General features: G+C 37.4%; 1 protein-coding gene across 1 annotated transcript in view; it reads left to right on the top strand.

Moving 5' to 3' along the window:
* Positions 1-10,821, top strand: part of ADGRG7 (adhesion G protein-coupled receptor G7) — a 28,324-nt gene extending 17,503 nt beyond the window's left edge. Inside the window, exons 12-18 of the mRNA XM_068695766.1 lie at positions 1,036-1,185; positions 2,498-2,610; positions 4,356-4,720; positions 5,894-5,975; positions 6,963-7,124; positions 7,981-8,137; positions 9,323-10,821. Of these exons, the coding sequence (XP_068551867.1) occupies positions 1,036-1,185; positions 2,498-2,610; positions 4,356-4,720; positions 5,894-5,975; positions 6,963-7,124; positions 7,981-8,137; positions 9,323-9,541 (1,248 nt within the window). The 3' untranslated portion in view covers positions 9,542-10,821. The remainder of the gene's footprint in view (positions 1-1,035; positions 1,186-2,497; positions 2,611-4,355; positions 4,721-5,893; positions 5,976-6,962; positions 7,125-7,980; positions 8,138-9,322) is intronic.
* The last annotated feature ends 745 nt before the right edge of the window (positions 10,822-11,566 follow it).

Below are 11,566 nucleotides of genomic sequence, written 5' to 3'. Positions count from 1 at the left end.
ACCTCTTAAATACTCAGGGAAAGAGATATAAGTTGAGAGTGGTGTTTTTATTTTGTTTTGTTTTGTTGTTTGTTTATTTTTAGCACACCACTTTCATTTCTGGCAATAAGCAGTTGAGAGTGTTTGTGGGTTTTTGATCCCCCCCCCCCCCAGAAACAATTCCAGATATTACTGCATTTTTGCAGGAAATGCCTTTTGTGAGAGCCAATTTGCTTAATTAGCAATGTTTACATAATATTTATTCATTTTTTAGCAGGCTTACTCCAAAACAAAGACAAAAATACTTCGATTCTTACAATATTTAACTCATGGCAAAGATTTTTAGGCTTGAGCACATGAGTATTTGAGTATGATAGATCAGTAATCACCACCATAGTGCTTTGGGAAACAAGCACTTAAAAATACAGTAATAATGGAAAACTATTTTTTTCTTACTCCTACCCTTATTCCTCATCTGTAATGAACTACCAAGACTGTGAACAAGATTGCTTTTAATATTTATTTGCACTTCAAGGTTCTCATTTCATATTCTAACTGCAGTAACCTGCAGAAGTATATTGTCTGAGAAATACCGCACGCAGTTTGACATATTTCTGTGTGAGCAAAGCCATAGTGCAGGAGGGTAGGGGGTGGTACACAGAATTTATCAGTGTTTGCTTCCTTTTATTGTGTGGATTCATCATTAATCAGCTGGCAGTAATTTAATGTTACTAATATCTGAAATCTTTTGTTTGGCCTATGCAGAATTCCTTTGGTATTTATTTAATGTCTCATGGATGTGTATTTGAACTGTAATTACCTGAATAATTCATAGAAATCGGTCATTTCTTTGTCACTCTTGACTGAGAAAGAACATACAAAATAAGTTCAAAAAGCTGAATTTAGCTGCTACTGATTGTCTTCATAAGTTTACTGGAAATCCCTTAGTAGCTGTCGGCTCCCCTCTCAGAGGATACTTGTCAGTATGCTTTTTGCTGGTGCATATTTCTTTGTGTTTCTTTATCCCATTTTTCTCCTTGTAATCCCTATTTGTAGTACAACACATCCAAATTTCTGCTGCATGATTATGCATGCGTCTTTTGGGACTACGCTGTGAACGACTGGAACACTGCAGGCTGTACAAAAGAAAAAGGCCAAGTCTTGAGATGCAAGTGCAACCACACTACTCATTTTGCTGTCCTCATGGTAGGTCGTTGTTCTTCCGTGAATGGGAAGAATCTGGTGTGGTGCTTTTTGTTATGGGTGGTGGTTTTTTGTTTGTTTGTTTGTTTTCTTTTGTTTTCACTTGTTCTCTGACTTACAAGACCAGAATGACAATAAAAGGGCTTGGGCGCAGTGCCCTGGCTAGAAGGGTACTGAGCTAGAAGGCACAGCAGTTGAAGATGCCCCCACTTATTTGTCTCTGATCCATGGCAGAACTGGTTAATGGGGACATGTGATGCTCCCCAAAGCTGCTGGAAGGCCATAGGTATGGGCAAATCCTGGTTTCCTCTGGCACAAAGCCTGAGGGCTAAGCCCACCTGACTTTGCTCTGGCGCTGGCATTCTTCTTGCTGTGGCAGCTCTGCACCTGAATTGTTGCAGCTGTTTTAAATGAATGTATGGCCAAACCCTAAAGTGCCCTGACACAAAAAGCATCTTGGGATCTGTGTTAGCTGCAGCACCAACTTGTGTTGGGCAAGTAACTTAAAGCACTCAGCATTAGCTACTTCCTTTGCTTACATGCTTACAAAAAGCACTTTCTCTGTAAATATTAAGCCTACTGCCATTTAGTTTTATATATTGCTCTCTTATACTTACAAGACTATTTAGGAATAACTGCCTCTGCCATTCATTATTCTGCCAGATTTTCTAAATAAAACACTCCATGGCTAACATCATTGATTTCTGGAGTGCTAAGATTTCAGAGTTTCTTTTTACTCCATTTTCACAGAATAGCATTTCTATATTTGTAGTACTTACTTGTTTCTGTATTTCCCTTTGTGTTATGCATGTCTGTATTGCATAAAATGACTGTATTCTAAGAGAAAATTCCCATCCATTTGTGCAAAGTTAATGGGATTTTCTGTTTCTCTGACTACATTTACATTTTGTGTGCTGCTTTATGGACACTGTTCAAACAAAGACTGGTTTTGATTTGGAATTCCTTACGTCTTACCTTAGACCTTATCACCAGAAGTCAAAATTCAGAAATGCACATCAGTATGAAAACTTAAAGCTACTCTTTTCAGCCTTTTCAGCCTTGTATTTCTCTAGGAATAATTTAATCTGCTACTTTGCTGAATATTTGATTGGCATTGCTAAGTCTCCTTTTGTAGTTCTGCACAAGCTTCTCTTGTTTTGTTGTCTGGAAAAATTGTGTGTGATCTGAAAATTTTGTCAGTAGCTAGCAACAGTCATAGCTTTACTAAAACATTTTCATTTCTACGTGCAAATAGAAATACAAATTTTAGGAAGGAAATCATCTCATCTTATAATCAATTTGATTTTTTTCCTAGGCCTTTCGGATCAATTATAAATATGCAAAGCCTTTGGAGTGTATCTCATATGTTGGTGTTGGATTGTCCATTGCTGGTCTGGTCATTACCATTTTATTTCAGATATTCACGAGGTAAGAGAGAAGGTGTGAAACTGTGTTTTGTACTAAGTTCCAATATTTTGCTCTGTATATAGTTTGAGGGGAAACAGAGGCAGCAGCCAGTCTGGAGCATATTTCAATATAATTGATCAGCAGATAGTATTAAAAACAATCTAATTGTGTGTTGTGTAGCTTGGGAAATGTGTTTTGCTGATTAGTGAAATTATGCGATGTCTATGTGTATGAAGTTATGATGTCACCTTCTGCAGGTTGAATATACCTGTGGTGAATGTTTTGCTTTCTGACTTTCCAACAAAAATGTTCAGTCTAGGTATCTACAGGTGACAATACAGGGCAGCTCAGCAGCTATGATAATAAAGCAAGCATGGCGTGCTACTGAGGACCAAGTCAAGGATTGATCCTTTTACCATGGGCTCCCATGATTATGTCTAAAAATCTATCTCTGGTTTATGTCCCAGGAACACATTTGCCCAGTCTCCATGTGTTAATGATGCTCTGCTGTTACTGTTTTGTTCTACATCTCCCTGGCCTCACTGATGTCTGTGTGACTGCCTTGGTCAGGCATTTGACAATACAGGCCCAGAGCTGTACTGTTGCTACACTGACCCATGCTACACGTTGAGGTGTTTAGTTCACTGTGCTCACTTAATACTTACTAAATGTGTAATAGTCTTCCATCACCAGTGTGACCTACTTTATACTTTCTTGTGTGCCCTGTGCCCTGGTATTACAATGTCTAATGAACTGTCTTTCTTCTAGCCAGTTAGCAATACACCTGTTACACTGGTGTCTTCATTCAAGGCTAATCATTTCAGTTCACTCTCTTTTCTCTCAGACTTTTAGTGTTCATGTAAAAGCATGTATATCACTCCTCAGGTTCTCTTCTTGCTATCCAATTTAAATATTTCTTTGATTTCTTTTGCCTATTTAAGAGTTTCTATATTACAGACTTCTGTTTATAAAACGGCTGTAGTAAACGGTGGATTTCAAAGCATCATGAATATATAGTAACAGAGGTTATGTACACTGTTTGTGTTACTGTTTTATTGTGAATGACTTCATTGAAATACAATCACAGCACACTTCCTAGATGGACATGCTTGGGATTAATGGTGTCATGAGATTCTGCCTTGAACAAGGAGCAAAGTCATGCCAACAGAGCTGTGGCATTAAGAGCTGTAGATTAAGAACTATCTCATCTCTCTTGCACTAATGTAGATTTGGAGTAATTCAAATCTACATTAGAATTCAAATTCAAATTGACCATCAAGGTCAATGTTTTTAGGATTTTTGAAGCTTCCAGGCTTTATCTTTTAAGTGCATTTACAAGACAGCATTTGGAAGTTATTATTATTTATTATATTGTAGTTATTATTATAGTTATTATTATTCTTTAGTACCTTGACGAGTGCTTAGAAATACTCGTCTTATGCTCTTAACACCGAAGAAAATGGTCCTAAAAGAGCAGAGTGACAAAAATTAAATGCATCCCAAATTCTTTTGGAAAGAGTCCAGTCCTAGAAGATGCTGGGTCTTCTCCATTCTAGTTGAAATCAGATGAAATTGAAGAATTTGGTAAGGTGTCTGAGAGTTACTACAGTGTAAAACTCTGCAAACAAGTTATTGCTTTTTCTATAAATATATATTAAAGACTGCACAATCTAGCTTGCTTTTGACATCAACAGAAACAAAGAAGTATTTTATATTTTTTCTTATTTTGCTTTACCTTTTTCTCCTAAATGTATTTCTACCAATAGGAAAACTCGGAAGTCATCTGTAACATGGATGTTAGTGAGTCTCTGTTCCTCAATGCTAACTTTTAACATCATCTTCATCTCTGGAATTGAAAACCAAAATGCCAGGAATCACAGCAGCAATACCAGTGGATCTGAACAGCAGTACAGTACTTACTATACCACCAATAACACCTTGCTCAAATCTGACCTGGTAGATCCTCCTGCAGACTCCTGGTGTATGGCTGTGGCTGTCCTGCTGCACTATTTTTTGTTGGCAACGTTTATGTGGACAGCACTCAATTGTGCACAACTGTACTTATTGCTGATTAGAGCCATGAAGCCCCTTCCTGGAAACTTCATTGTAACCATGTCAGCAATTGGATGGGGTAAGATTTAAAGTCCTATACGTGGCAACTCTTACCACACTACCAGTACATAGTGCATTCAAGAAGAAGTATGAAGATAGCAGATCAGTAGTGAGCAACTAAGAATCAATGTCTCTCTGGCTTAGGCAACATGGTTTAATGAATAATCTCCTGTTGCACCTTGCACTACTGGTATAAGTTGAGCTTGTTTTCACTGTCCTGATATGGCACTGAAACAGAGCTTGTTCACCAGAACCACAGCATATATCTAGTGCATGCAGGAGAAATTTTCACAGTAATCAAGACACTCAATAGTCTTTTTCTGTCAACTACAGGATTATTTTTTTTTCAGATACAGTGGTTGTGTATATGGAGTCAAGTTCTTCATTTAGATATCTCTGAGATTCCTTGGGACCTCAACCAGAGCCTTGCATGCATCCAAAAGCAAGGATTGACTTATATAAGTTGTTATAGATTATTTATTAATAAGCAGAGAGTGCATTCTTAAAATACTATTGCAATTAGTAACAACACTGCAGCTTGAAAGGAGACTTTTGGAGAACCGAAGAATGCAGCCAGATGCTCACTAGGTATAGTAAATTCTCAGCCTCCTGCCTTTTCCACATTGTGTATTCAGCTAGCGTGGTATGTGTTTTTGATGGCACCTACCAAGCAGCTTTAGATTCAGATTGTTTTATAGTTATGTTTTGCATTTGGGTGGAGGCAGAGGCAATTATTTTATAACTTCTAAAATTTGGACTGCACGTGCAGGCCAGAAAATGTTCAGTGAAAGCTGCCTGGCTATATGTCTTTGCTCTCCACAGATATTAGCATGATAACACAACATTAGATTCCTCACTGTCCTGTGACTGCATGTCTAAAAGAACATGATTCTGACTCACTGCTTGTCAGATTTTGAGAGCACAGCGATCTGGAAGATTTACAGTAGAGCTGAAGGAGGGAGAGAGCAGCATGTTTATTTCCCAGACAAAAACCAGTGTGGGAGGCTCCTTCCCATGAAATGTGCTACTTAAACTCTTCTAACAGGTAGTTAGGGCACAGGGAAAACAGGAAATGAAGCAAAGGGGTCACGGACGTAATTACACAAGAGCAAGAAGCTGTTTATGTGGAATGGAGTTAGGGTGCACCTATACAACTGAACAATAAATTGCTAATGTCTCTCCTATCAATTAGGAATCCCTGCTGTAGTAGTTGCAGTAACACTTGGAGCTACTTATAGAGAAGGAAAAGCTTTAAACTACCGACAGGAAGAATTGTAAGTTTGTGTATTATTACAATACTTGTTATTGCATGTCTTGTGTGATGGCTTAATATTAATATTATTCTCAATTTATATGGTATATTATTTTGTAAATATAAGTACCTGTACTAAAAAGAAAACAAAACTCTTCACTCAAGGTCAACTTTCACTATAAGGAATTGCAGTTTTTCCTCACTAAGGACTTAGGGTACTGTACCCATATCTGCCCTGAATGCTACTGCAAGATCTCCTGTGGCTTTAAATGGGAACTGTAGACGCTCTTATACTGACTAAAATTCAGGACCTTCACTTAAGTTCATAACTGCATTTCAGTACCTAAGCTTAGTCCTCACATTTATTTGAAATCTTTCTGGCCAACATAACTATATCCTTAATTACTCTATGTGTTTGGTACCTGCACTTAAATTTTGCCAGCACACCAAAGCTGGATAGGGGCTTAGTGTACCCTGGTGACAGTGGATGATGCAGAATTTTTGGATGCAAACAAAAATGCCTTTCCACATGGCAGTGATCTTATGATACTCATGTAGGGAGTGTTGATTTCTAGCTTGAGATTATTTTTCAGTGAAAAAAAAAAAGGTAAATATTTTACAGGGTAATCCCATCTTCCTGAAGTTTCCACTGTTTTTGTTTCAACTTTTGTCCATAATGTCTTCCTTTTAACTCTTTAGCTTTATTATAATACATGTATATACCCTAGAGATCAAATAGTATATGGTGGCCAGATATGTATTTGGTTAGCTATAGGGTTAGCTATATTCCACCTTATAATATTTTCCTATGCAGTTTGTTTGGTAAATCACTTTGAACTCCCCAGAGAAAAGAAAAGCATGATTGAAAGTCCTCAGTTGTTCAGGACTGGTTGCCTTTCAGAGAGAGGTCTTTTGGGATTAAAAAGAGGTTTACTGTTTTGTTTTGTTTTGGTATTCTGAATAATTTGTCTAACATATCTTTTGAAATGGCCTCTCTTTTTATGAAAAGTTGCTGGCTTGCAGCCCTGGATCAAGATCAGAATTTCAGCATAAAAAAGCCCATGTTGTGGTCATTCCTTTTGCCGGTAGCACTGATACTCCTGTTTAACATTATCATCTTCATCAAGATCGTTGTCTCCGTGATATGGAAGGAGAACAAGGATTTGACAAGGTGAGATGGCACAGAACTCCTCAAATCTTTCAGATGTATTCCTTGATCTCTTGTTAAGAGCTCAGGTTTTCTTGTCACAAATTTGGATTTCTGAGAAAATCTTTTGTTTTAAAGAAATGTGCATTTAAAGCTGTCAGAGAATTAATTCCATAATGGGTCACAATATGTTCTTTTGCATAGCAATGAACACATTACAGGCTTTCCCCCAGCCACCACCACTTTTTTTTTTTTTTTTTTTTTTTCAGTGTTACTCGAGTTCAATGAAGGTTATGTGCAATTTAATCAGCATTGAAACAGATTTCCCTGCCCGGTTTTAAATCACCTCTCTGTGTATTGTCACAGGCTAGGCATCACAGACTTTACAGTGTTCATTGTATTACTTAAAAGAGAATTGCTTTAATTTTCATTATCCCAAAGGACTGACCTGTTCAACAAAACTTTGCACTTTATTCCCTTTATGTACAATTTTCATGGTTGGAGCAAACCAAAATGCCTTCTCTCTGATTCCTCTATGGCTTGAGAGAAACTGGATATCCAAACTTCAATGGCTGCTTATTCTTATACTGAAAATTGAGACTATTTGGATCAAAACTGTAAACATCCTAAAAGGTTTATAGTAACTAGCGTATTAATTTTTAATGTATCCTGTTGCCTTGGTAAAACTCATGTTTTTGTTAAAGAAAGATATATCCATGCAGAGATTATTCAGATAAGCCTTTCTTTCTTTCTCTCTTTCTCTCTCTCTCTCTCTTTCTTTCTTTCTTTCTTTCATTCTTTCATTCTCTCCCTCTCTCTCTCCCTCTCTCCCTCTTTCTCTCCCTCTCTCTCCCTCTTTTTTTTTTTTTTTCATTTCTAGGAATAAGAAGGATTCATTCATGGGAAAGATCACCAGCACTATCTCTGTAGTTGTAGTGCTTGGAATCACCTGGACAACAGGCTACTTCATGCTAATAAATCAAGAGGAAACTAGTCTTGTTTTCAGCTATGTGTTTTGCATTTTGAATGCTACACAGGTGAAGTATCTGACAATTCTGAAACTAATAACTGAGATAATGGAAAAAAGATGTCCGATTTATTTGTCAAATGAATGGTGGTATAGTGGCTAAGTTCTTGGAAAGCAGTTGTGTAGGTTCAGAATTTTTGCTCAGAAAAGTGTGTTACCCTTCTGGTCTGTCACTCATAAAACATTTCCCATCATACAAATCAGTGCAGGACTTTATTTCAAAGTCACCACTGAAAAGACCACCCTGACTGGCTTCTCTTGCACCGAACTGTATATGATATTAAGAGTGAACATCAGGAAAACCTTCTTTATCTCCTGGGAGAGAATCCCTGGGAAGTAAGTAGAGCTTTATGGCTTGAGAACTTTCATAGTGATTCTGGATGGAAGCCTACAGGAAAGGACCTACCTTGCTTTCCCCCATAAGTAACATGGCCTTGGTGGATTCTTGGCTTTATATTCATATAAGGCATAGGAACTATGAAGTACATGGAGTAGTGAATACTTCCTTGTCGCATCACTGAATATTTTCTGTGAAATGGCTGATTCGACATATGTGACAATTCCCTCATCCCCATATCCTAAACTGTTTACTGTCAGCTTGATGTAATGAAAACTGTGGCCCTGTACTCCAGTGGGGATTAGATCTGCAAACTCTCCCTGCAAAAAGTTCTGAAGTGATTATCACTCTACTAATGGATTTAGTGATTTAAAACTGAAATCACGAACAGAGCTAGACCACGGTTCTCTCTGTTTAAAAGCATCATCCTGTTCTCCTTCTCCCTCAGCATTCTCCTGAAATGCTTTAAGTGAGAATTTAGAACTGATATAGAAATTCTCAAGTCTGGTTTTCCCTCCGTGTGTGTCTGCTGAAAGTGCTGATAGGGCACACCAGCCATGTTCAGTGCATAAGGCACACCCAGGCAGGTCCTAGTTCATTCTGTCCAGCAAAAGGCAGTAACACCTTTCTGAGATAACCCATTACAATGTGCAAATGAGGCAACTATTGCTGCAATTTCATAGTTACATAGAATAACTTTCTCCAAGAAAGTAGTTCTTGTCTTCCAAGGCATTAATGTCATTGTTAGTGGTTACAGAAAACTATTGTACAGTTACTTTTTCAGGTCAAATAATATTGACTAATCTCCTCTGGTTTTATCAGTAAAACATTAACACCGTGCTTTTGTTTACTCTACAGGGAATTCAGATTTGTATTCTGTACACTTTCAGATCACCAATCTTCAAGAAAAAGGTTTCTAAAATGAGTTCTGCTTTGAAGATGCCAGAGATATCAGTCTACCTGCATTCACAAATTTACCATGTTTCAAAATTACAGCCTGTAAAATATTTCCGGGAAACTTTCAGATCATTTGAGACAGAAAATATTTCCTTTTCCACCTTCTCTGATAGCTATTAGAAACCTGTAAATACATGAAATATAAACCCGTATTTTTTCATAGTTTGCTTTACGTATGTCTCACTGGTATGCTGAATGACGGACAGACTATTCCAACTGCAGGTGGCTTGGTATAGATCTTCAGACCAGAACAGCAGGAGTCAAAAGCAGGACCACATGCGTGTGATTGTTACGAGTCAATGCAGCATTAGATCCTCTTGATGCCCCTTACACACTACAGAAGTTGCTCTGTTTATGCCCTTCTCATTTCTCAGGCCTGTTGAACAAGATTTCTTAGCTTATGCTATGTAGCTCTCCTATCCCTTTTGTAAGAACAATTTTATTTTAATCAGAAACCAAAAGGTAAATCAGCTACACAGTTCGTACCGGTTCTGGGCACAAACTGTATGTACTACCTCCATAAAATGTTGACTTTATGACTGTCTTTACAGAAGATAATGTCTTAGAATTTGTTTATATATTTTTTTTCCCAAATAAAACTTCTTCAGATGAAATGACAGACAAAATATTCAGTTTTCATATGACAACATGAAGAAAGAGAAGTTAGATACTTGAAGAGCCAGGCTGGGAAAGAAATCCTTTATGACTATATAACATAGGTCCTATTCACATCACCCCCGGCTTTAGCCTGTCAGGATGACTGTTCCCTTTGGGAGGCCGAAGTGCTTCAGTTACCATCCTGCTCTGTGCTGGCTTTTGGCTGTGCCTGTCTCTCTGGCTCTCTGTCACTTGGCTTTATGGAGAGTTTGGGAGAGGAGCAAGATCTTCTCGCTTTGGGACTCGAGCAAAGCTCTATGGGCTCTTCTCTAACAAATGGGAATAACAGTACTGACTCACCTCATTCTCTCCTGTCTGAGAAGAAAGACCAAGAAATTTAGACAGGCAACTTTAAAAAACATTATTTCTTTATTCCATTCTATGAATAAATACACTCACGTGCTTTTCCATCAATGGTTTTAACAAAATAAGAACACCACGTTGAATTTTACATAACCCATTTTTAAAGAGCATGCTGCCAGACACACACTTTTTTTTTTTTTAAATAAATGTGTGGTGGTTTTGGAAACTTCCAAGCTGCTCTAAATAAGACCTGTGGGCATGATCAAATGCGATGACTGAATGTTTAGGGACTGTGTCCCCAAGTACGCTGGACATGGTAAATAAGATTTTGTGAATGTCTTGATAGAAGTGTTTCAGATGTCCTGAAAAAACTTCTCCGTATCTTAGAAATGTGTGCTCTCTCTATGAGGAAGAAAAGAAATATTTTCTGGCACTAATAAGCCTTCAGAGAGAGTGGTCCTATCAGATAAAAAGCTGAAGTTCGTCACCACTGCTTCAGGAAGGCAAAGAAGGTCAGTAAAATTTATCTAACAAAGGTAATTCATAATATTTTTTTGGATAGGTTGTGTATGTTCCTAAGCAGTATCCATCATTTATTTGTAAATCAAATGTACAACACCTGCCTTTGTCAATTCCTTTAGTTTTGTTGAAGAAAGAGTATTTTAGAAATTACAGTGTGGTTTAGGAAGGATGATATTTGATCATGTTTTAAAAAGCAGCTATACACTGAGAGGGTGGCTCCCTAAAAGAGTGATAGGATTTTCTAGTTTACAGTGTTTTTCCTCCCACAAGCAAAAACCAAAGAGAATTTTTAACACTGAATTGGCAAAGTGTTGACTTTTAACTTATCAAATTAAAGCATCCTGGATTTAACTTCAGATGTTCAGTGTTACAGCCAGCACTATGCATGTCTGACCTAAAAGCAGATATTTTCATCATCAAAGAATATGGAAAGTTTTAAGTTTCCTAGTTTTTTTGTTTTGTTTTGTTTTTTTTTTTTTTGTTTGTTTTTAATCCAGGGTTATATGCTTAACTGTTACGGGACCAACAGTTCAACTGTTATCTATACACGTGGAATATATTGATATTAATAACACAGCGAACTTTGGCATTCGCTGTGATACGTGTGCTTTACATTCATGAGGTTTCTTATAAGGCATTGTAAAGGTTAGTTTGATAAAGAAA

The sequence above is a fragment of the Anas acuta genome, chromosome 1, assembly GCF_963932015.1.
Source record: "Anas acuta chromosome 1, bAnaAcu1.1, whole genome shotgun sequence".
NCBI lineage: Eukaryota > Metazoa > Chordata > Aves > Anseriformes > Anatidae > Anas > Anas acuta.
The sequence above is the reverse complement of the archived record's forward strand: the minus strand, read 5'-3'. Positions and strand labels throughout refer to the sequence as shown.